General features: G+C 35.1%; 3 protein-coding genes and 1 pseudogene across 4 annotated transcripts in view; 1 reads left to right on the forward strand and 3 right to left on the reverse strand.

The window, feature by feature from the left end:
- The window catches only part of draxinb (dorsal inhibitory axon guidance protein b), a 27630-nt gene continuing 1147 nt past the window's right edge, over positions 1 to 26483 (reverse strand). Inside the window, exons 1-7 of one of the 2 annotated variants that reach the window (XM_048177726.1) lie at positions 6341 to 6492; positions 3652 to 4124; positions 3396 to 3565; positions 2951 to 3065; positions 2473 to 2565; positions 741 to 830; positions 1 to 647 (exon numbers count right to left, since the gene is read on the reverse strand). In XM_048177726.1, coding sequence (XP_048033683.1) covers positions 535 to 647; positions 741 to 830; positions 2473 to 2565; positions 2951 to 3065; positions 3396 to 3565; positions 3652 to 4123 — 1053 coding nt within the window. In that variant the 5' untranslated portion in view covers position 4124; positions 6341 to 6492 and the 3' untranslated portion in view covers positions 1 to 534. Of the gene's footprint in view, positions 648 to 740; positions 831 to 2472; positions 2566 to 2950; positions 3066 to 3395; positions 3566 to 3651; positions 4125 to 6340; positions 6493 to 26483 lie in introns of those variants that run through there. The other variant, XM_048177724.1, reaches the window with a different exon arrangement.
- On the forward strand, positions 13353 to 25216 carry LOC125259799 (annotated as a pseudogene).
- On the reverse strand, positions 16945 to 18276 carry LOC125259802 (transcription factor HES-5-like). Its single transcript, XM_048177732.1, has 2 exons — positions 18117 to 18276; positions 16945 to 18011 (listed from the first exon to the last, which is right to left on the reverse strand). The coding sequence occupies exons 1-2, from the start codon at positions 18174 to 18176 to the stop codon at positions 17610 to 17612; spliced, it is 462 nt and encodes a 153-aa protein (XP_048033689.1). The 5' UTR covers positions 18177 to 18276; the 3' UTR covers positions 16945 to 17609.
- Positions 20982 to 23261, reverse strand: LOC125259800 (transcription factor HES-5-like). Its single transcript, XM_048177728.1, has 2 exons — positions 22295 to 23261; positions 20982 to 22189 (listed from the first exon to the last, which is right to left on the reverse strand). Exons 1-2 carry the CDS (start codon positions 22523 to 22525, stop codon positions 21788 to 21790), a joined length of 633 nt encoding a protein of 210 aa, XP_048033685.1. The 5' UTR covers positions 22526 to 23261; the 3' UTR covers positions 20982 to 21787.

Raw genomic sequence — 26483 nt, forward strand, 5'->3', positions numbered from 1 at the left:
GAAGATTTAATGGTTTAATAATGTGAGATGAAGATCTCCCTTGTGTCCTTCTTTGTGTGTCCATTCCAAAGCTGCTCGTCTGATTGGAAGCAGGCGTTGTATTCGCAACATTCAAGTCCATCTATTCACTACTGTTCCCTTGTGATGACAACAATAGATTGATGCAACTCGACACTCAACAACCACATGAACACAAAATACAAATGACTTATGTCTACATGCAATAACTTTCAATACATCAGTTACAAAGACAAAAATTCCTCAATGACACATCACTCAATCTTCATATCACAAATATAACATTTTGAATTTGTCATTTGAATGAACTGATCTTGTAGGTACTGTACGCACAATCTGTTTTGTGCAAATACTTATGCATTCCCAAAATATTGCTATCAATGTTTTACAATTTTTGGAAACAAATAAATCCAGGAAAGCAACCGAATGATACGCATAAACATGTATAAGGATGAATATAAAAAATGTAATTACATGCATTTGGAAAGGAAAATATGACAAATTCTTCTGCCCCATTTAAACAATAATGAACATGCCACGGTTTAAGCTTATACCCTCAGGGTCAACACATTGTCCCTTTTTGCGTGTGATGCGGTAATGCCTGTGCAATTTAGCGTAGCAACGAAGCCCTGTGAAGATGTAAGAAACATTTTAAAAGATGATTTCCACTTTGTCAGCATGAGTAATAATCAATTTACTTAAAAATCAGTTTATTTGCTCACCTTCCTCACACATGCAGCTGTCATAGCACTTGTTGTTGAGGCCGCGGTTGTGAAGCTCACATACATGTTTCCTGAGATTGCAGCAGGACCCTGAGACAGTTCATAAAAGTGGTGTGATCATTTATTTGACTTAAATGACTTTGAACTAAATTCAAAAGCCTGTTATTCTCACCAAGGCTGCATTTATATGATATTAGTAAAACGGTAATATTGTGAAAAAATATTACAATTTTAAATAGCTGTTTTCTATTTTAGTATATTTTAAAATGTAATTTATCCCTGTGATGCAAAGCTGAATTTTCAGCATCATTTCTCCAGTCTTCAGTGTCACATGATCCTTCAGAAATCATTCTAATATGCTGATTTGATGCTCAAAAAACATTTCTTATTATCAATGTTGAAAACAGTTGTGCTGCTTAATATTTTTGTGGAAACCGTGATCATTTTTTTCAGGATTCTTTGATGAATAGAAAGTTAAAAATAACAGCATTTATTTAAAATAGAAAGCTTATGTAATAATTGTGAAAGTCTTTTAAATTTATAAAATCCCTAATTAATGTGTCCTTGCTGAATATAAATATTAATTTCTTTAAAGGTGCCCTAGAACTTTTTTTTAAAAGATGTAATATAAGTCTAAGGTGTCCCCTGAATGTGTCTGTGAAGTTTCAGCTCAAAATACCCCATAGATTTTTTTAAATTCATTTTTTAACTGCCTATTTTGGGGCATCATTAGAAATGAGCCGATTCAGGGTGTGTGGCCCTTTAAATCTGGTGCTCCACACCCCAAGAGCTCGCGCTTGCCTTAAACAACATAAAAAAAGTTCAAACAGCTAATATAACCCTCAAAATGGATCTTTACAAAGTGTTCGTCATGCAGCATGTATAATCGCGGAAGTACAGTGTTTATTTTGATGTTTACATTGATTCTGAATGAGTTTGAGGCTGTGCTCCGTGGCTAACGGCTAATGCTACACTGTTGGAGAGATTTATAAAGAATGAAGTTGTGTTTATGAATTATACAGACTGCAAGTGTTTAAAAATGAAAATAACGACAGTCTTGTCTCCGTGAATACAGTAAGAAACGATGGTAACTTTAACCACATTTAACAGTACATTAGCAACATGCTAACGAAACATTTAGAAAGACAATTTACAAATATCACTAAAAATATCATATCATGGATCATGTCAGTTATTATCGCTCCATCTGCCATTTTTTGCTGTTGTCCTTGCTTGCTTACCTAGTCTGTTGATTCAGCTGTGCACATCCAGACGTTCTGCCCTTGTCTAATGCCTTTCATAATGTTGGGAACATGGGCTGGCATATGCAAATATTGGGGGCGTACACCCCGACTGTTACGTAACAGTCGGTGTTATGTTGATATTCGCCTGTTCTTCGGAGGTCTTTTAAACAAATGAGATTCATATAAGAAGGAGGAAACAATGGAGTTTGAGACTCACTGTATGTCATTTCCATGTACTGAACTCTTGTTATTTAACTATGCCAAGATAAATTCAATTTTTGAATCTAGGGCACCTTTAAACAAAAATCTTACTGACCCAATCTTTTGAATGGAATTATATTATATTATATTATATTATATTATATTATATTATATTATATTATATTATATTATATTATATATTTAAATACTCAAATTGCTCTAGCTCACTAGAGAATAGATATAGTATAAGGGGCTCATTGTATTATTGCAAAATGTGAAAAAGTCACCTGGCAGACAATCCAGGTGATGTTTGCAGCTCTCGTCTGATGTAAGAGTAACAAGTCCAGTGCTAGGGCTGTTTGTGGCCTGTTTGTCAGGTCCTGGATGGAAAGAGAGTGATGGTCAAGTATTATTAGTAAAAAAAATGTAATTCATCAACACCTTATACAACAGACAACTGCAGTTAAAACATCTTAACTGAATTTGCATTTAATTTTCACATATTAGGGCATTTGGTGTTTTCCATGCACAGGCTGATGAGGTATGGGAAAACTTGGAAGAATTTGCCTAAAAGTCCTAAATAGTTCATTCTTGTGGTCCCAAATGAAAAGCAATACACATTAACCTGGTAAACAATTTAGCATATATTGCAAAGCATACACATATTATCTAAGGTCACAATTTCAAAAAACTTCTTACTTTAAAACTCACAAACACAAAAGCAGAAACAATGTGTCTGTATTTGTAAGTAAAATATTTGTCTACCTCGCTTCTTAGAAAATTGCTTTTTGTCCGCAGGCCTCATATATTCATAATCAGTCCAGTCGAAGAATGCCATGTTGAAAGTGGGCGTCACATCCCCACCTGAATAACTTCTAACCTGAGGTACAAACATACTCAGTATTCATGTCACTAAATTAGGTATTGAAATTTCACTTTTTCATATGAATGTAAATCACTTTAGCCAACTGGTAATCCTTTGAGGTTCAACAGAACAAATTATGGTGGTCTGTTAGATAGCTTTTGAGACAATAAACAAGAAATTGTTTCATCTGTGGATTAAATTGATGGCATGAACCTATTATCACTCATAATGTAGGTCTTTGGGATTCAATTTTATTAAGCCTGTCTCTAGACACTGATTAATGAGAAGCTGAGATATTTTTTAATCAGTGTGATTGAAAAGACTGAACAGCCAGATGATGGTTACCTGTGTCTTACTAGAGGGGGTTGGCTTTGTGGAGGGCTCCCCACCGACTGCCGCAGTTATGGGTAATATGAAGGAGCCAATGGTGGCTGCGGGGAACACCGGCTCTGTGGGAATCCCAAAGGAGCTTTGATCATAAGAAACCCTCTGTTTCTTCCCTGATGCCAAAGACTCTATGCGAAGAAAAGTAGATAATTACAAAATGGCAGGACAGTTATAAGGGAGGTTTACTTTGGAAAGTTTGAGGGTTTCTTTTTACCTTCATCATGAGGAGCCCTAATGATGTGCCCTCCAAACACTTTGTGACCAGTGGGATGTCTCATTGCCATCTCTGGAGTCCCAGCACCAGGAGAGATATTCAATTGCTCAGGAGTTAAGGAACCAAACCCCTTGAAGGTCCTCTTTCTTGTGGTCATTACTCGTCTTTTATCTCCTGGCTCCATCTCTAAGCGGACGGGACTGAGGCCCTCCAGGTCTGGCCCTTCATTTTGGGTATGGAACACAGTAATATGGGGCCTCTCTCTGAGCCGACCTGCTGTCATCCTCTCCTTGCGACCTCTGTGATTCCTGTGATGCCTGTGTTGATGTATGGACGCCTCTGGCCCGGGCGGGATAATCACACTGTCGCTGAAGATTTCCATGGCTGAATTGTGGCCCATTTCGGTGCTCAATGTCATGGTCATCAAGTCAAGGAGGAGAAATGAGCCAAAATACCAACATAAAGCCACCATTCTAAGAGCAGAAAAGATTAAACAAATTATACAGTAATAGATAATCACAAATCATATATATATATATATATATATATATATATATATATATATATAATACACATACACATATATACAGTGTAATATATAAATATATATATATACACATTAAAAACTTCTGGAATTTTGAAAGAAATTAATCATTTTTATTCAGCAAGTATGCATTATTGATCAGAAGTAACTCGAACATTAGTTACTAAGAAGTTTTTATTTTCTATTCATAACAGAATCCTGAAAAAAATGTATCATGGTGGACTCAACAATTTAAACAACACAACTGTTTCCAACAATGATAATAATTAGAAAGGTTTTTTGAGAAGATCGTAATATGATGCCAGTCTCCATGAATGCCATTCTGCAGAACCTGATTTCACCAAGTACAACATGTTCCTGGATCAATATCTTTGTTGATCCTGGAACAACATTCCAATCAACCAATCAGATGGTTGAGGGACATGTTTACAGTTTATGACAAGTTTAGGCTTTCAACCTGAGTTAGGCGCTTCTACATCAGTGTTATTCATCTATCATTTCCCTCTGATTTTAGAGATAACTTATGGGTAAGTTTTAGGTTAAGGGGTAGGGATACATTTTCGGACAGGAATGTTGTTCCAGGATCAAAAAAATATGCTGACTCATGCAGGAATGCATCAAACTTGGCAAAATCAGCATGTGTAATCTATTCTACTGAAGCAATGTTTCACATTACAACAAAAAAAAATTGGCTTTGAGACAGCTAAATGTAGATGGGCAGAAAAATTCCTCTATTCACACTTAAGATCTTCAAGAAACCACTGGTCTCACCACAAGCTTGTAGGACTCAATGCACACCGTAAATGAAAAATAATGTTTTGAAATAAACCAAAGCAAGGCAGCTTGACAGACCATTTGATGTTATGTTGCTCTTCTTTTTGTGAACATTTGAAATGCTTTGGGAGTCACTCCAGGCTCTACATTGGGTCTTTGATCTTGACACTGGACAGCATTGAATATATGCTGCTGCGCAAAGTCTCTGCATGAGCAACGGGCGACATTAGAAATGTTATATTCCCTATCTGACTTATTACAATATAAAATTCAGACAGACATGTAAGCGCATTCGCTCTAACTGTAATTTTTGTAAGCATCTTAGAGATGAGGATGAAGAGAACTGATCCAAGCCAAGGGATTTTTATCCTCAGAAAATGGATTACACACACTGAGCAGACGAGTGTGACTAATTAAACAAGCGAATTTAGCTTTCATGTACTGACAGACTAGAGTTGTGACAAATCCAACATTTCCCAACTGCATTTACATATATGAACTACAGAACTTGGAGATTTAACCGAGAGCTTATGATTTGGATGCTACAGATAAAGCCTGAGGATGTTGAAAGATTTACTGGAATATTATTCAGTTTAGTTGAACTTTTTCAGATGTTGGTGTAAAACCCTCAAGCTCTTATATGGCAGCATGCCATTCAAATAAGTTTAAGGGATTGATGTATTTTTATGAAAATATTACAGGATGCACTAAAACACAGATAAAGTATGTTTAAAACATTAGTTTACATAACCAACATACCATAAAAAGAAAATGCAATCATTTGAAAGTTCTTGCAATAACACATTTCTCTTTGAAGCACAGCATAATGGTAATTTTCCAGAAAAAAATTAAGCAAATAATAAGTGTCTCCCTGTTTCATACGCACTTAATTATTCCAATTCTGCATATGCAGCTGATCATGTGTTCATGTTATCTTCATTAATTTCAATATCTCATGCTGTGCACGCCAATGTTGCTCAGGAGCCTAAAAATATCAAAGCTTCACCCCTTTCTCTCATTAGTCTGTGTAAACAGTGACATGATTAATTCAATGGGGAATCTGGGCTTGTTCTTCCTCGAACAGAGACTCCACTTTTCCTACTTACGACGAGTATCGCTGAACTATTCACTTTAAAAGCAACTGTAATCATGCCATATAATTATCTAGCAATAAATACGTTTTAACAATTGCTGCAGTAATATCGTTAACATAATAAAACACTGAATGCATCTAGGCTATACTACAACCACGAATTAACATCTACTGATCTTTAATAGTTTTAACACGGCAGAATTGTAGAAGAAACTACTCAATAACTACTAAAGAACATTAAAAAACATTCAAGAGAAAAGAATGAAGAAAGTGATCACCTGTTCTTCGGTGTGTGATACGTTATTTCTTGTTGCAGTCCACAATGAGCGCGTGTGAGTTGTAGAGGAGAGCGCGCGCGCACGATTGTGAGAAGCGCAGTCTCGAGCTCTCACTGAAGATTGCGAGTCACGGGCGTCGCCTAACCTAAATAAATACCTGAACAAAAGAAGCACTCTCATCTTATCATGCTGACTGAACCAATGGTCTAGGTGCGACGGTTTTTAATGGTGTAGGTTGTGGGAAATGTTTTGGCGAATGTTTAATATTGTTACCCAGTGAAAATTGATAACATGTCTATTCATGTTATTAAAGAACTATGTGCAATATTATAAAATAATTAGGCTTATATGTAGGCTACTTATATTATATGTATCCAATTATCAATATAGCCTAGCATTTAGGCTATCGGATTTTATTCAAAATTTGTAGCCTACATATCCTACATTATTAAAGGATATATACAACTGCTGGTCATTATCATAAAACCTTCCATATCCAATACATTGATATGGAATATTTATTTGAGTTGAATATTTTATATTATCAATATCAGTAGGCTATTTGTACTCGTACATAAACTTCTGCTAAGAGACAATGTAGAAAAAAATAGCAAAAACGAACATATTAAACCATTAATTTAGCCTATATATTATTATTAATCCCCAGTCCAATTTACTTTTTATATGGACTGTCAGCTACCAAACATGTCTCCCCTATTTTAAGTTCTCTCATCAGCTCTTCGATGTTCTTTGTATGTTTACATCCTAAATTAATACTATCCTGGCTTCAGGAGGAACATTTATATAAATTAATTTGAGTCGCGAGATGGCGCTATTTTTTGACTTGTAATTAGGCTGTTTGAAAAGAACGAGACCGCGGAGTAATACAAGAGATACATGGAAGTAGCCTACCTCAGATGAACAACGTTAATATATTTAATTTATCTGACATAATGCAAATATATTTGAGCGTTCAGTTTCGCTATTGATTAGTCTCAACCAAGTATTAGTGAAAACAGTGTAATAATTAATAGTAATTACTTTAGAAATTAATTAACACAGCCTATGGACAATGGTACGTCTAATAACATCTATACCTATATCACTGATCTGTGAGATTTGAAAATGCATCGTCTGAAAACGTTTCATGTTCTGCACGTGACACCGTGAGACACTGATAAATAATGTCACTGTGCAGCCATGCACTGAAAGATATTTCTGAACTACACATTGCTGTTCTGTTCATTGCATTCTTGTAAGTGTGATTAAACTGGGAGGGGTTCATTCCCAGTACATCTCCCAGGGGCTTGATCATATAAAGAAACCAGGCCAGAAGCCCAGAGAGTGATTGGTGGATGACAGTAGTAATGTGGAATTGGAGGTTTTGGGGTCCAGGGGAACAGCAGTGGAATTAGTTGCACACATCTCTAGGGGAACACATGCGAGCTGCCCCTCAGCAGGAGGCAATAAATCAACCGCCCCACTCCTGCTCCTGTTTTTTAATGTAAGTGCATCACACACTGCTGAGATGTACCAATTTAGGCTCGACACACTCTGAAACACTGAGATCTGTTGAGCTTCACGCAGTCTAACTGTAGCCTAAGGATTTAGGTTAGAATGAGATTTATTTTAACTCTGGGCCGGAACCATCACAGACATGGAGGGGAGCAAGCCCCTGCCCCAGTAATTAGAAATGGCCAGATTGTCACCCTCCACAAATATTTGATATTGTTGATGCTGCTCTCCATTATGCACCGCTCTGTTTGTTGTTAGGATCAGAAAATGTTTTAAAAGTTACATATCAGGCTGGGTTGCCTAACCGATGTATTGACAAATTGGGTCCCCCCGAAATTGGGTCAGGACCCCATACCAGTTATGTCTATTTATGTCATCATAGCTTAGTTTATACCCGCATTTGCACTTACCCTACATGTATTCACAATCATCTTTAATGTAATTATGTGTTAATTAAGTAGGCTACAATTATTCACTTAATAGGCTGTATTATTATTATTATTTATTAATCAAGTGTAAAAAATTAGGCCTACGTTCTATTGTTTTTTTTAAATTATTATTATGCATTAATTTGTTTTTGTTTTTACACACTATAGTAAGCTAGGCCTATATGAGTATTTTAAATGAATATCATTCTTGTGGCAGTTTAGGATAATCATTATCTGACAGTTTGGGGAGACCCGATTTCGATGGAGGACCTGATTTGTCATGACACCGTCAATGTCAAAATTATCGAGAAGGCCAATCAAATCAAAGAAGGCAGGCCTTACTTTTCCCAGATAACGAGTGCAAATTCCAAGTCCAATGTGTTTTAACAGTGATAGAGTGTGTGGTAAGGGTAAACAATATTTGACAACTGTTAGAAATGATCAGCGACTGACAGTAATATCCAGTGAAGAAAGCTACTCAAAGTTTTTATGAAATGTCACCATTTTGATTCGAAAAATTTGCCAAGGCCTACTATTATTTGCACGATTCATGTAATTCATAACTGAATGTGACAAGAAACTTTTTGCGTTTTTTATTTAAAATAAAATATTACACACACACACACACGTTAGGTTTTTGTGAATTGTGGGGACTTTCCATAGGCCGCAATGCATTTTATACTGTACAAACCGTACTTCCTATCCCCCTACCCTACCCCTAACACTAAACCTAACCATCACAGGAACCTGTGCATACCTTTATTTTCTCACAAAAACACCATTTAGTATTTTTAATAATTAATTTACGATGTAGGTGAACTCAGGTTTATATTACATCGTGGGGACATTTGGTCACACACACACACACACACACACACACACACACACACACACACACACACACACACACACACACACACACACACAAACTTGGGTCCCCCTCAAAGTTCATGACAAGCTATGGCCATGACTGATAATGAACTTCAAGCTCAATAGAATGTCATTGTAGTGACTCTTGGGTACCTTCAGATGGCAGTACAGAACAGCTTGTGTGCTACTACTGTAGGGCTATTTAGTTTTGACCCTATAGTGGGAGACTGAATCCACACAATATGACTATACAACTAAATATGGCAAGTAAAAACTAAACAAACTTTCAAATTATTTTAATAAGAAAGTAAACACTGTGGTAGTGCTCTGGGTTGCATTTCCCAAAAGCATTGTAAGCCTATGTTGATTGTAAAACCATTGCCACCAATGGACTTATGATCAATTTAGGCTTTACAATGTTTTTGGTTAAGGCCATTTAGGATTAATCCAGTATCACATCTAGATTTCTAACACAGAACATCACAAAAGTTAAAACAAGAAGAATTAATTGTAAAAATCAATGTATATGAAAACCATTTATTTTTTATTTATTTATTTATTGCTTTTTATTTATTTTCCCAAACATTGCAAATTAGTTGGGCTGACACTATTAAATTAAGCTGTGCCCAACCATAGTAAATAAGTTGAATCAACCTTAATAAATGAAGTTGACACAATGTAAGTACATTAAATTGGAATAACAGAATTGCATAATGCTGAAATAAAGCAACTTAATCATGTGGAAATCCTTTCCATGATTTTTTTATGTTCGTTCAAAGAGTTATTTTTTTGAGTGTAAGATTAATTTAGAAGTATTTGTAGAAGTACAGTATAGTTAATGAAACCTTATTGTGAAGTGTTGTGAATAATAGTCTAAAAGCTGAAAAGGATGCAAGTAATACACATTAAATGGATTTATTGAGAAATACTGTATTTTTTTAATTAAACACTTTGATAATTTGATAACCTTGTAGTAATCAAGACTAACATAATCTCTTGCATACAAGATATTCCTTTTTATTAAGGAATATAATTTTAGTTTCACATTTATCATTCAACATTCATGTTGAATTCTAAATATATATTTTTCTCTGTATATTGCATCAAAGCAATTAATTACAATTGTTGATATTACAACAAATCTCAACATAAGATCCAGTTCTGGACCAATAAAAAAATCCCCTCAGGACAGCGTTCATTTTGATTTCAGATTTGTCTTTACAAAAGACTTTTCTGCATTATTCTGCTGGGGAAAAAATAAAATAAAATAAGATAGGAGAATAATGCTTCCATTTCAAGTAGACAGGGTGAGTTCAGTTCAGCGCTTCTTTCAGACCAAGATTTGGCAAATGCACTTCCATCTCTTCCAGGGCACCGGTTCTTGTCACTGCTGAATACACAGAGGAGCCACATCTTCTGCTGAGTCTGGGAATAAGCGAAGTGTCTCCCTTGAATACTTGGAGTATCCATTGTGGAAGAGCAAGGTCTTCTTTGGGGTGAAGAAAGAGACTGTTTTTTCCCATAGGTCAGTGGGAGAGACAGGGTTGTGCAGCCGCTGCTCCAGAACACCCATCATCTGCTCTACACCATCTGAGCATTTCCTCTCCAGACTCATCATTTTACACCTAAAAGACAAGGAAACATTTACATGAGTTACATTCAGTTTAGAAATGTGAAATAACTGTAACAAACTTTTATTAATAATGACTCATGACTGTTAACTTACGTTTTCTGCAGATCTCTCATGATGAAGGACTGGGTCGTTCCTCAATGTTCACAGTCGAGAAGTGATATGCATTGACTTTTCTCTTCTCACAGTCTTGAATTTATACACAGCCTGGCTGAATTTAATGAGATGTAAGTTCTCACACATTTTAACCAATCAGGAAACTGCTGTATGACAATAGTGCAAGGGCGGATTGTTTAAATAATGCCAAGGCCCTGAGAACCAAATGAGCAGGTGGGAGGGAACTCTCGCTTTATTTTGTCAGTCAGTCAAGGATTGAGACATTGCTAAAAGAGCAGCATTGAGCCTGTGAATTAGCATTGACCTCATTCATGTTGTCAGCCAATAATATGTGGTGGGAATGTGCACTTAAACATCTGTCCAAAAAGCAAAACTTAGCATAAAAGTTGAGAGCAAAGAGATTAATGTTTAGACATTTAACGCCAACTTATTTATTGTACAGCTTAAGTATTTATTTGTTTCCACATTTGTTTTTATTATTTAATATTCATACTTATTTATATAAATATTTAATTTATGATGGATTTTTTATATTTTTTATATCTCTAAAACAAGAGAAACTCAAAAACTGATAAAGAGATTAATGTTAAGACATAAACTATCTATCTAAATATATACATATATATATATTGTGTGTGTATATATATATATATATATATATATATACATGCACACACAAATAAAACACACATTAAACATCTTTTTTCTCCTTTATTCATATCTTTATCAGGAGAAAAAATATACATATATATTAAACATACATTAAACATTTTTTCTCCTTTATTCATTTATTATTTATTTATATACATATTTATGAAATATACAATGGATTATTTTGCTCATAGATCTAAAACAAGCAAAACTCATAAAAGGTAATAGTTATTTAATCTAATTATTGATTTATTGTACACATTGTACACTTTTTTCCTCTCATTTATTTATTAATATAAATATTTATTTAAATTTATTGTAAAAGGACAGATTTTCTTGTTCATAGATCTAAAACAAGCAAAACTCAGCTTAAAGTTTATAGCAAAGACATTAATGTTTATATTTACATTTATCTCTATTATTAATTTATTTATATACATTTTTATTTTTTAAAAACACATTAAACATCATTTTATTTATTTATTTAATATCATAATAATAATATTTATTAAATACGAAATAATGGATTTTTTTCCAAACAAGAAAAAACAGCTTAAAAGTTGCACCAAAGAGATTAATGTTTAGACATTTAACATATTTATTTATTTACATACGTATTTATTAAATATATATATATATATAAACATCAATTTATTCCTATTTTATTTATTAATATACATATTTATTTGTATGAATATTTATCAAATATGACAAATAAGCTCTAAAACAACCCAAACTCAGCAGGTGATAAGAGATTAATATGTAGAAATGTAACATACATTTATTTATTTATTATTGTTATATTGAATTTATAATCACATTAAACATGAATTCCTATTTTTATGTATTTATTATTTAACACATCTTTTTATTTATAGGCTATAAACATTTATTAAATATATGAGTTGTTTTGTTCATACACAAATGTTAATAAATGCTACTAAAAGCATGAAAGTATTATAAATATTGCATATGTGATTAATTTTTATTAAGACACAATTTTATCAAAAATGTGTTAGAATGAGCAGATGATGTTATCTGACACGACCTAGAGCTGGGACGCTGTTGTTTAAGGCTGGTAATTGAATGATGCCTCCAGATGGCGAGCCTGGCTGCCTGGGAGGTGCTGTGAGAACAGTGAGCGCTGGGAAGTGGGAGGCAGGGTCACTCTGACATTGTGTAATGAGCCACGCTTTCTTTTTATCAGTCGGATCAGCGTCATTATTGAATAAGTGTGGGAAGCCACGCTGCACCAGCGCTCCCAGGTTCTCACTGCTGAGAGTGGAGCATGTGACCGAGAGGCAGCCAGCAGACAGCAGGCCAGACAGCTGTAAAAGTCTTAAGTATGTGTGAGGAGAGTGTGCCAAGACAGAAGTGTGCTGCTCAGAAGTGAGAGAGAAACTGTACACACTTCATAGATTTGCTGATTTGCTGTTTAATTTGCAGACCATTGTATAATAATTTGCAGACCATTGTATTTGTTGTTTTTATACAGAATATGTAATGAAAAATTTAAATACTGCATGTATATGTGGCACAAAGGTATCATTTTCCTTTGAATAAGTTGGAAAACATACTGTATGAACCATGTGGCTCATGTCTAACTCTCAAGAGACAACAGGACAATTTTAGACTTTGTGTGAAGGACACAATAAACTGAAGCAACTTGCAGTCACTTAGATCACTTTACGAGGTCACAGATTTCCCACATTCACAGGCCACTAGCTGAATCAGTCTTCATCCCTCTGAAAACACCCCTCCACCTGCTCCCCAGAGATGTGCTCATTGTGTTGGAGCAATAAGGGCTTCAGCCGCCATGTGTCAGCCTGAACGCTCCCATTGGCTGCAGACTGTGAGAACCTTAAGCAAACTCCAGACTCACAGATTCATATGGAGATTCGGAAGTATAAATAGAGGAGCGAGGAGAGAGAGTTCAGCACAGCTCAGATCTGATCCTAACGGAGAACTGAACACAAGACACACAGCCATGGCTCCTACAATCACTGGATCGATCATCAGCAGAGAACAACTTCCACTCACAAACAAGGTAAACATTCAACATTTCACACCTGACTCTACTAAATCATGTAATCTTATGAAATGTCAACTATATGATAGTGTTTCTAAATGCATGTTCTTAATGTCTCCTCAGCTGAGAAAGCCAATAGTGGAGAAGATCCGCAGAGAACGGATCAACAGCAGCATTGAGAAGCTCAAGTCTCTTCTGGGTCAAGAGTTCCTAAAGCAACAGCCCGACTCCAGACAGGAGAAAGCTGATATCCTGGAGATGACGCTCGATTTCTTGAGACGCTCCCAGAATCCCTCGGCCTGCTCTACTGCAGCTCATGACGGACGCTCCAGATGTGTGCAGGAGGCCGTCAACTTCCTGTCTCAGTGTCCAGTGCAGAGTCAGTCCCACAGAAGACTGCTGAAGCACTTCCTGCACATGCAGCCGTCCACAGAGAACAACACACGTGTGCTGCCGCCTCATCCGCTCCATTCACCAGACGCAAAGAGCAAAGAGGAACCTCTGGCGCTCTGGAGACCCTGGTAGAGCCACCAGGACCGTATGATTTATCAGACAGAATTCATAATGCCAGTCTGAGATTGGCATGGACTGTAATTCTAACGTAGGAATTGATTTCCGCCTCTGCAGCTTCTGCAGGATCTTTAATCTGCTTTCAGAGAAAGTTGCTGTTTTATTGAAACTGTGTGACTAGAAATATTTGATCAGAATGTACAGAATCATTTGCTGTGTAAAATGATTATTACATTCGTGGAAAATAAGATTCAAAGAAATGTTAAAGTCTGATTCAGACGTTTCTTTCACCCATATTGGGTTTATTCTCTCTGCATCTAAAGGATGATGACACTGCTTTCATTTACTGAAAGCTTTTGATTTATATTTCTATTGTTTGAAATACATCTAATGCTTCTCTTGTTATATGAGAAATATTTCTTCATTTGAAAGATTTTATTGTGTGTTGTAAGCACAAATGAGTGTTTTAATGTTTGCATGTGTTTACATGAACGAGACATTTCCCCTGTAAAGGGCAGGTGAATATTGTCACTGTTAGTGATTTGACTTCTATTCTTTACAAAGTCAAGTTCTTACCTTCTCTGAAGGTGTTTTCTGTGCATTACTTCATATTGAAGTACAACTTGAAAATAAATTTGAATATATATATATTTTTTTCCTATAATCTGTTGTTGTCATTGAATTCCTCATCCATCAAATTAACACAATATAAATCACAGCACAGTTATTCAAATTGCTGTTTAGTCAGTTTGTACTTCATGGTGTGGTTCACATACCTATAAAATATACTTATAGATGATGTATTTTTTTTAATTCAGATTCATAAAAAACATTTACAGTGTCTCTAATCAGGTCTAGTTTGTACGGAAGAGGATTAGGGCCAAGCAATAATAAAAAAAATAAAACCATCTCGAGATTAAAGTTGTTAAATTTCAAGAAAAAACTCGTTAAATTTCGAGAAAAAAGTCGAGATAAAATGTTGAGAATAAAGTCATTAAATTATGAGAATAAAGTAATTAAATTACAAGAAAAAAGTTGTTAAATTATGAGAACAAATTAGTAATTTAACGACTTTTTTCTCATAATTTAATGAGTTTATTTTCAACATTTTGTCAACTTTTTTCTCGAAGTTTAATGACTTTTTTCTCGTAATTTAACAAGTTTTTTTCTCATAATTTAACGAGTTTATTCTCAACATTTTATCTCGACGTTTTTCTCGAAATTTAACGAGTTTTTTTCTCGAAATTTAGCAACTTTAATCTCAAGATAAATCTAAAGTAAATCCAACACCAATTTTTTTTTTTTTTTTTTAGTTAAGTTTGACTTGAATGAATTGCAAACTTACGGAAGAGGATTAGGGCCAAGCAATAATAAAAAAATAAAACCATCTTGAGATTAAAGTTGTTAAATTTCGAGAAAAAAACTCGTTAAATTTCGAGAAAAACGTCGAGATAAAATGTTGAGAATAAACTCGTTAAATTATGAGAAAAAAACTTGTTAAATTACGAGAAAAAAGTCATTAAACTTCGAGAAAAAAGTTGACAAAATGTTGAAAATAAACTCATTAAATTATGAGAAAAAAGTCGTTAAATTACTAATTTGTTCTCATAATTTAACAACTTTTTTCTTGTAATTTAATTACTTTATTCTCATAATTTAATGACTTTATTCTCAACATTTTATCTCGACTTTTTTCTCGAAATTTAATGAGTTTTTTCTCGAAATTTAACAACTTTAATCTTAAGATGGTTTTATTTTTTTATTATTGCTTGGCCCTAATCCTCTTCCGTAAGTTTGCAATTCATTCAAGTCAAACTTAACTAAAAAAAAAAAAAAAAATTGGTGTTGGATTTACTTTTAAAATATTTTCAGAAATTGCTAGTAAATTTCACAAATAATTAAAATGACAAGTAATACATTGAATTAAACATGAATTTTTGCATAGAAATACTGAAATGGCATTTACTTGTATTTTTTGTTTTATTCACAACTTTGGAAAAAAAAATCTAAGTTATATCGACCTTTTAGTAAACTGTAGGCATTCAATGAAGAATAAGAATTTTTTGTTAAACACACACACACACACACACACACACACACACGCACACACACACACACATATATATGTATATACAGTCAAACCAAAAATTATTCAGACACTAGATATAATTTTGTATATTTTTACTAGTGGGTGCAGGACACTATAGTTCATTTATGTAAGTGAGGATAGCAAAATAAAGTAAACTTTGACATATTATCCTCAAAAATTCTTCATACAGTGAACTACCTGTAAAATTGATAAAACTTTGGAACCACTTTGACCTGACCATGTTTTGCTTAAGTGTTATCTGACATAATTAAGATAAATCTTTTCTGACACAGTTTAACTCTGAGATCTTGTCATATTTTATTAACATTTTTTAAACTATAGTGAATAAACTGTATTAATGAATGAAATGTTCAAGGTGTCTGAATCAATTTAGGTTTGACTGTATATATTACTTGGGGGGGCAGTTGTGGCCTAATGGTTAGAGAGTCGGACTTGTAACCCGAAGGGTTCCACTCTCATAACCCACAACTGAGACTTTACCTTTATATCTGAATATATATATTCAGATATAAAAAGGACAGGGCAAATCAAACATATTCAAACTTATTGAATGCTGTGATTTCATTTGACTTAAGAACTTGACCGATGAAGAACTCAATGAAAGTATTCAAATTATATTTTAAGTTTAATGTAATAATTATTATAGATGGCAACTGAAGAACCATGATGTGCAGACTGATTAAACAGGAATTACAACATCTTCATAGTGTGCAAATGTGCTATGATTTATTTAGTTAATTTGATTGATGAAGAAAACATTCAAAAACATTGTACAGATTTATTCTTAAAATTTATTTTCAAGTTGTACTTCAATATGAAGTAATGCACAGAAAACACCTTCAGAGAAGGTAAGAACTTGACTTCGTAAAGAATAGAAGTCAAATCACTAACAGTGACAATATTCACCTGCCCTTTACAGGGGAAATGTCTCGTTCATGTAAACACATGCAAACATTAAAACACTCATTTGTGCTTACAACACACAATAAAATCTTTCAAATGAAGAAATATTTCTCATATAACAAGAGAAGCATTAGATGTATTTCAAACAATAGAAATATAAATCAAAAGCTTTCAGTAAATGAAAGCAGTGTCATCATCCTTTAGATGCAGAGAGAATAAACCCAATATGGGTGAAAGAAACGTCTGAATCAGACTTTAACATTTCTTTGAATCTTATTTTCCACGAATGTAATAATCATTTTACACAGCAAATGATTCTGTACATTCTGATCAAATATTTCTAGTCACACAGTTTCAATAAAACGGCAACTTTCTCTGAAAGCAGATTAAAGATCCTGCAGAAGCTGCAGAGGCGGAAATCAATTCCTACGTTAGAATTACAGTCCATGCCAATCTCAGACTGGCATTATGAATTCTGTCTGATAAATCATACGGTCCTGGTGGCTCTACCAGGGTCTCCAGAGCGCCAGAGGTTCCTCTTTGCTCTTTGCGTCTAGTGAATGGAGCGGATGAGGCGGCAGCACACGTGTGTTGTTCTCTGTGGACGGCTGCATGTGCAGGAGGTGCTTCAGCAGTCTTCTGTGGGACTGAGTCTGCACTGGACACTGAGACAGGAAGTTGACGGCCTCCTGCACACATCTGGAGCGTCCGTCATGAGCTGCAGTAGAGCAGGCCGAGGGATTCTGGGAGCGTCTCAAGAAATCGAGCGTCATCTCCAGGATATCAGCTTTCTCCTGTCTGGAGTCGGGCTGTTGCTTTAGGAACTCTTGACCCAGAAGAGACTTGAGCTTCTCAATGCTGCTGTTGATCCGTTCTCTGCGGATCTTCTCCACTATTGGCTTTCTCAGCTGAGGAGACATTAAGAACATGCATTTAGAAACACAATCATATAGTTGACATTTCATAAGATTACATGATTTAGTAGAGTCAGGTGTGAAATGTTGAATGTTTACCTTGTTTGTGAGTGGAAGTTGTTCTCTGCTGATGATCGATCCAGTGATTGTAGGTGCCATGGCTGTGTGTCTTGTGTTCAGTTCTCCGTTAGGATCAGATCTGAGCTGTGCTGAACTCTCTCTTCTCGCTCCTCTATTTATACTCCCGAATCTCCATATGAATGTGTGAGTCTGGAGTTTGCTGGAGGTTCTCACAGTCTGCAGCCAATGGGAGCGTTCGAAAGACTCAAAGGAGCAGAGGGCCGCCACATGCTAAATGACATGCTTATTGCTCAGGAAACAATGATCACGTCTCAGGGGAGCAGGTGGAGGGGTGGGTGTTGAGGATGAAGAGTGTGTGAGAAAGTGGAGACCCCTCGTTTAAAGCTTTGTTTGTTGTCTGACACTGGGGTCATTTATTGACAAAGCACGTGCCATTGTGCCATGAGTATCTTTTTAGTGTAATTCAAATGTCCCTTTTCAATAAACCAGAGATTCTTATAAACCTGGCGTGTGTCGATACCCGGGGGCATTTAAGCAGGTTCCTGGGGGTATTTGAAAAGAATATAGATATAGATATATACTTGAGCCTTACTGATGGGGCTTTGAGGGTATTAACATTAGAATTACCATTCAAACGTTTGTGGTCAGTAAGAATTATTGTTTTTTTTTTTGTTCTTTTTAAGAATTAATACTCTTATTTACGGAAGAGGATTAGGGCCAAGCAATAATAAAAAAATAAAACCATCTCGAGATTAAAGTTGTTAAATTTCGAGAAAAAACTCGTTTAATTTAGAGAAAAAAGTCGAAATAAAATGTTGAGAATAAACTCATTAAATTACGAGAAAAATGTTGAGATAAAATGTTGATAATAAAGTCATTAAATTACAAGAAAAAAGTCGTTAAATTACGAGAACAAATTTGTTAAATTATGAGAAAAATGTTACATTTTGAGAAAAAAGTCGAGATAAAATGTTGAGAATAAACTCATTAAATTATGAGAACAAATTCATAAAATTACGACTTTTTTCTCGTAATTTAATGACTTTATTCTCAACATTTTATCTCGACTTTTTTCTTGAAATTTAATGACTTTATTCTCAACATTTTATCTCGACTTTTTTCTTGAAATTTAATGACTTTTTTCTCGTAATTTAATGAGTTTATTCTCAACATTTTATCTCGACTTTTTTCTTGAAATTTAATGACTTTTTTCTCGTAATTTAACGTATTTATTCTCAACATTTTATCTCGACTTTTTTCTCGAAATTTAGCGAGTTTTTTCTCGCAATTTAACAACTTTAATCTCGAGATGGTTTTATTTTTTTATTATTGCTTGGCCCTAATCCTCTTCCGTACTTATTCAGCAAAGATGCAATAAATTGGTCAAAAGTGAGAGTAAAGACATTTATAATGTTATAAAACATTTTTTTTAAAAAGCTGTTCTTTCGAACTTTCAGTTCATCAAAGAAATCTGAAAAAAAAAAAAAACATTTTCCACAAAAAATGTCAAGCAGCACAACTGTTTTCAACATTGATAATAATAATAGGAAATGTTTCTTGAGCATCAAATCAGCATATTAGAATGATTTCTGAAGGATCATGTGACACTGAAGACTGGAGTAATGATGCTGTAAACTCAGATTTGCATCACAGGAATAAATTACATTTAAAATATATTAAAATAGAAAAGTTAATTTAAATTGCAATAATGTTTCACAATATTATTTTTTTATACTATATTTTTTATTTAAAAATGCAGTGAGCATAAGAGACTTCTTTCAAAAACATTAAAAAAAAAAAACTTACAGACCCCAAATTTTTGAAAGTAAAAATGAGGATAAACACCTTTTGTAGTGTTCTGCATTTTATGAGGCAAATAACAAGAACTGCAAAGTGTTTCTCATTAGTCTTAACCCTGAAATTTACATAGGATAACCATAATTTGAAATGGCAGTTTTAATGTAACAAAACATTATCTAGTTCAGTCTTTATATGTATATAACAATGCCTTGAACTGTTAAAGAGTAATCTCCAAACAAGGGCGTAGATTTGGTTTCAACTTTGGGGGGGGGGTTGAACATTGATATGGTTGTATTTGTATTGGGGGGGTTGTAACTGATGGCTTTGAATATTGGGGAATATTGTAGTTTGAATACAAACTACGCCCCTGTCTCCAAATATTCTATATACATCTTAAGACGAATGCTAAAGATTCAGTAGAATCTCACCCGAGGGGGTCTTTGTTAAAGTTCTTATGGCCATGTGCTGAATTGTTCTTAATGAAATACTTTTGTTGAGTTCTATGAATGGGTAGAGTGTGGGAAAACTCCAGGGAATGAAGTCTCAGTGTAGCTTCACCCCATCAGTCACAGAGACACTCCTCTACTGTCTCCTTATCACTGTACTTTGATATGTGATGGATTTTGGGTTATTATTAATCACACAAAAACAAAGTTTTGTGTAAGACTATATGAGCTATACCTGTATGGGAAAAAATGTGAGGAAAATCTCCCCAAATAGTTATTGTAAATATGCATATTTTGTGAGGGCTAGAAAGTTAAATCAAGTCAAGTTTGCCAATTAGACTCAACTCTTGAAATGTAAAAATACCAACATCAAATGAAAATATCTCAGATTATGATAATATTTTGACATAACACATCATCTTCCATGTCCAAAATGCTGATTTCAGGTCAAACCTTGCTTTAGTCTAATGAAATACTGATTAATAAGCTTTTGGAGAATTTGATACAAATTATAAAATATAAAATAATGCATTATTTTGAGTTTTTGAAGAGACTATTCATAGATACTTAACTCTTTTAAAAATATGTGTGATGTATAGAGTTACATAAAAGAGAACACTGAACAAGAATGTTGATTGTACAATTTATTTGTCATAAGCAATATGATTGCTGTTCTTCACGTGTAAACAAATCTGACAATGAACATCTGATTCAGCTTTGAAGGACAATGCTTAAAGTAATAAAGCAGTAACATTATGTAAATGCATCTCTTCACAATTGTAATGTTTGTACTTCCCTTGAACTAGGAAGAAATGAACAATGTCACAGACATTTAAAATTCAATTAGTAAGCAAAGTGCCATGCAAGATACCTTCAGAGAAGGTAAGAACTTGACTTTGTAAAGAATAGAAGTCAAATCACTAACAGTGACAATATTCACCTGCCCTTTACAGGGGAAATGTCTCGTTCATGTAAACACATGCAAACATTAAAACACTCATTTGTGCTTACAACACACAATAAAATCTTTCAAATGAAGAAATATTTCTCATATAACAAGAGAAGCATTAGATGTATTTCAAACAATAGAAATATAAATCAAAAGCTTTCAGTAAATGAAAGCAGTGTCATCATCCTTTAGATGCAGAGAGAATAAACCCAATATGGGTGAAAGAAACGTCTGAATCAGACTTTAACATTTCTTTGAATCTTATTTTCCACGAATGTAATAATCATTTTACACAGCAAATGATTCTGTACATTCTGATCAAATATTTCTGGTCACACAGTTTCAATAAAACAGCAACTTTCTCTGAAAGCAGATTAAAGATCCTGCAGAAGCTGCAGAGGCGGAAATCAATTCCTACGTTAGAATTACAGTCCATGCCAATCTCAGACTGGCATTATGAATTCTGTCTGATAAATCATACGGTCCTGGTGGCTCTACCAGGGTCTCCAGAGCGCCAGAGGTTCCTCTTTGCTCTTTGCGTCTGGTGAATGGAGCGGATGAGGCGGCAGCACACGTGTGTTGTTCTCTGTGGACGGCTGCATGTGCAGGAAGTGCTTCAGCAGTCTTCTGTGGGACTGAGTCTGCACCGGACACCGAGACAGGAAGTTGACGGCCTCCTGCACACATCTGGAGCGTCCGTCACGAGCTGCAGTAGAGCAGGCCGAGGGATTCTGGGAGCGTCTCAAGAAATCGAGCGTCATCTCCAGGATATCAGCTTTCTCCTGTCTGGAGTCGGGCTGTTGCTTTAGGAACTCTTGACCCAGAAGAGACTTGAGCTTCTCAATGCTGCTGTTGATCCGTTCTCTGCGGATCTTCTCCACTATTGGCTTTCTCAGCTGAGGAGACATTAAGAACATGCATTTAGAAACACAATCATATAGTTGATATTTCATAAGATTACATGATTTAGTAGAGTCAGATGTGAAATGTTGAATGTTTACCTTGTTTGTGAGTGGAAGTTGTTCTCTGCTGATGATCGATCCAGTGATTGTAGGTGCCATGGCTGTGTGTCTTGTGTTCAGTTCTCCGTTAGGATCAGATCTGAGCTGTGCTGAACTCTCTCTTCTCGCTCCTCTATTTGTACTCCCGAATCTCCATATGAATGTGTGAGTCTGGAGTTTGCTGGAGGTTCTCACAGTCTGCAGCCAATGGGAGCGTTCAGGCTGACACATGGCGGCTGAAGCCCTTATTGCTCCAACACAATGAGCACATCTCTGGGGAGCAGGTGGAGGGGTGGGACAGTGTGTGAGAAAGTGCAGCCCTGATGCTCACCATTAGGATTAATTGCTCACAAAAGCACGTGCTGTTTATATAAAAGACCTACATTGAAAATAATGAGCTCAAAACAATCTCAACTCTAGGAATACTCTTCTCCCTTATTTTTAGAATAATTTAGAGAAATATTAAATTTAACTCTTAACAGAGATTAAAAATGTCCAATATACAGGATATGAAAGAAATTTTGAAATTCATACCCCAACCAATAAATAATCAACTATTAATCATCAATAAAATAGTGTTTTCATTCATTATACTATGGCAAAAATATTTGGAAAATTATAGTTTTACACTTTATTCTTTAGTGGGACAAACAAGCAAAACAAATGCCCATCTCAATTAGGGACAGTGTCATAAACACCCCTGTGAGGTTTCTAAAGAGTCCCTTGACGGCATGCCTAATTGCCTGCAGTAAGGCACACTTCTATTCATCTCTGATGAATGGACAGACTGTGGGAAAGTTGTGGAAAGTGCAGTCCCAGTCCTGCACTACATCACCCTCAAGACTTCATTGTGATAGAGGACATCTGAACTGCCAACATGTGGCACTTTACTATCAAACTGCTGTCCTATTTTTATCTTTTTTTCAGGAAATCTGAAGGAATTTTTTAAAAGCCGACTGACTGCCATAGTAGGAAATAAAATACTATGGTAGTCAATGGGAGGCGAGATCTGCTTGGTTACAAACATTCTTCCAAATATCTTTCTTTACGTTAAGCAGAACAAAGAAATTCATACAGGTTTGAAACAACTTGAGGGGCAGAAAATGATGACAGAATTTTCATTTTTGGGTGAACTATCCCTTTAACTGTCATGTTAGAAAATTTCAATATGGTTGATTAAACATTCAATATTTTGAATTCTTGAACTTGACTTGTCAGGTTTTACAGAATTATGGCAATGGCGTCTCTTGGATATTTTTCAATTATACTTGCAAATAAACAAAACATTTTAGCATTTTTTTAAAACATACTTTTGCAAAAATTAATAAAACATTAACTTAATTAGAAGAGTTAAATAAAATGAATAAAAAAAAATTGATTCTGCACTATTAATAGGTCACTAATCAAATTGCTTGATGACATTGTTCAATCAAATAACAGACAAAAGATCTAATTTGGAATGAATAAAAATCTGCTATAAATAAAAAGAAGCATTTTCACTAGTGGTCTCAGATGTACGTTTATTAAGAATGGCGCATGCTCTTTTACAGGTTTCTTAACATCAGTGTGACTTCAAAAGGGGTTTCCACTTTCTCACAAACTTCCTCCCTGTAATACATCCCTCTCCACCTGCCTGTCAGAGAAGCTCATTGTTTCCTGTGCAATAAATGCCTCACTGAGCATGTGGCGGCCCTCTGCTCCTTTGAGTCTTTCGAACGCTCCCATTGGCTGCAGACTGTGAGAACCTCCAGCAAACTCCAGACTCACACATTCATATGGAGATTCGGGAGTATAAATAGAGGAGCGAGGAGAGAGAGTTCAGCACAGCTCAGATCTGATCCTAACGGAGAACTGAACACAAGACACACAGCCATGGCTCCTACAATCACTGGATCGATCATCAGCAGAGAACAACTTCCACTCACAAACAAGGTAAACATTCAACATTTCACATCTGACTCTACTAAATCATGTAATCTTATGAAATATCAACTATATGATTGTGTTTCTAAATGCATGTTCTTAATGTCTCCTCAGCTGAGAAAGCCAATAGTGGAGAAGATCCGCAGAGAACGGATCAACAGCAGCATTGAGAAGCTCAAGTCTCTTCTGGGTCAAGAGTTCCTAAAGCAACAGCCCGACTCCAGACAGGAGAAAGCTGATATCCTGGAGATGACGCTCGATTTCTTGAGACGCTCCCAGAATCCCTCGGCCTGCTCTACTGCAGCTCATGACGGACGCTCCAGATGTGTGCAGGAGGCCGTCAACTTCCTGTCTCAGTGTCCAGTGCAGAGTCAGTCCCACAGAAGACTGCTGAAGCACCTCCTGCACATGCAGCCATCCACAGAGAACAACACACGTGTGCTGCCGCCTCATCCGCTCCATTCACCAGACGCAAAGAGCAAAGAGGAACCTCTGGCGCTCTGGAGACCCTGGTAGAAGCTGTACTTATGTTTTTAAAAGACAACAGTGTGAACTACCACAATTAACTCTGTTATAAGAGAACATGTTATTCTAGGTCTACCTCTTTCATGAGAGGATAATTGCTTGTATTCCTATGTTTGGAATTCACTGTATTTTGCCATTGGCAAATCATGCTTCAAGCTAATTGAATCTGCTATGTTAGCAACTATTTATCTCACACTGAGATGCAACATTTGTATTCTATGAATATTCCATGTTTCTGAATAGATCCAAATCAATCTTATGATTTATATTAACTTCTTGTTCTTTTTTTTGAACATTGTATTGTTGGTGTTGTAGATTTGATATAATCAACTATGACTGACAAATTCTTTTATAAAGATTATTTAGGTAATTGACTGTGTTTTAAACGAGATTTGTCTAACAATCAAGCATGAAAATGCTGGACACAATCTACAAATGTTTTAGGAAAACAATAAAAATCTATTTTACATCAAATTTTCTGTGGCAATGTGTTCATTAAAAAAAAATTGGTAGCTATTTCATGCCCTGTTACGCACCTTACATGTATTTACTAGTAATAATAGTAAATTATGGACAATTATAAGCAACTAACCCTAAAACAAACCCTAACTCTAAATATATAGTAAGTACATATTACATACTGAGTAATATATTTAATATTATTTAGTACTTATTTGTATAATTACATTGTAACAAGGGTACTTAAAATAAAAAAAATCTAATTTCCAAGTTCAAACTATTTTTAATGCATTCCACTTTTAAATACATTAGTTGGTTTCAATTACATATTTGATAATTATGTAATTGCAAACAAGCATTTATTTGCTTTGTTATTCACTCAAGCAACTATTATATCCTAACAAGATACCTTAAAATCAATAAGATAGGTGGTATCCCTGTCACTACAATGTGATATTGAACCCAAAATTTACCTGAAAGGGGTGGATCTGCACAGCTGCACCCATTCTGCAGAGATTCACAAATTCAATTGGAAGTAAATTTAAAAGGCAAACTGGACAGATAACTCAATCATTTTTTTAAGAAACATTACACTTTGCAGATGCTTCTCACTGAACGAGGGGAGTAAAAACAGTTAAAGATAATTTAATTTTAATTTCATTTAAATGACGAGAGTGATTGGATCACATGTGAATGACACACTGTCCTACCCGCCAAGCTAAAGTAAAATATTTCAATAAGTTTGTGTGTGTTCTAGTATTCTTACATTATTTATGAATTTAACTAAACTGAAAAACTTAGAGTGGTTATAAAGAATTTCTAAGTTTGAACTCATCTGAAAATTCTGAGTCCTGGGAAAGTCCTAAAAGTGTCTAAAGTCCAGATGGTCTTTCTACGTCTTAGGTCCCCCCTCTAATAAAGAGAGTTCAAACACCGTAACTAATGTTATGTGTAACAAGACACACTTCTTTTGTTCCCTTGCTGTGGGCAGTCAATGAACAGACTGTGGGAAAGGAAGACAGGCCTCTCACACTCATGGGAACCTCAGTGAAAGACCAGTGCCTTCTGCTGCTACAGGTGGTTTAGAACAGAGGAATCACAGGAATAAAATCACTTCTAATTCAACTTAAACATACAACACGCTTCATAACTGCTATAGTAGAGAACACTTCAGAAAATGTACTTTTTAAAAATTAAAAAGTGCTAAAATGTCAGAAAAATATCATAAGGTGCTGTGTATAGTAAGACCATTCTCCTCACTATTGCTCAACCACAAGTTTGA

This window comes from Megalobrama amblycephala, linkage group LG24 (genome assembly GCF_018812025.1).
Source record: "Megalobrama amblycephala isolate DHTTF-2021 linkage group LG24, ASM1881202v1, whole genome shotgun sequence".
NCBI lineage: Eukaryota > Metazoa > Chordata > Actinopteri > Cypriniformes > Xenocyprididae > Megalobrama > Megalobrama amblycephala.

Coding starts and splice junctions, on each gene's coding strand:
- LOC125259802 (XM_048177732.1), bottom strand. CDS start 18,176: ATGGCACCTACAATCACTGGATCGATCATCAGCAGAGAACAACTTCCA. Junction 18,012..18,116: donor AACTTCCACTCACAAACAAG/GTAAACATTCAA, acceptor ATGTCTCCTCAG/CTGAGAAAGCCAATAGTGGA.
- LOC125259800 (XM_048177728.1), bottom strand. CDS start 22,525: ATGTGTCAGCCTGAACGCTCCCATTGGCTGCAGACTGTGAGAACCTCC. Junction 22,190..22,294: donor AACTTCCACTCACAAACAAG/GTAAACATTCAA, acceptor ATGTCTCCTCAG/CTGAGAAAGCCAATAGTGGA.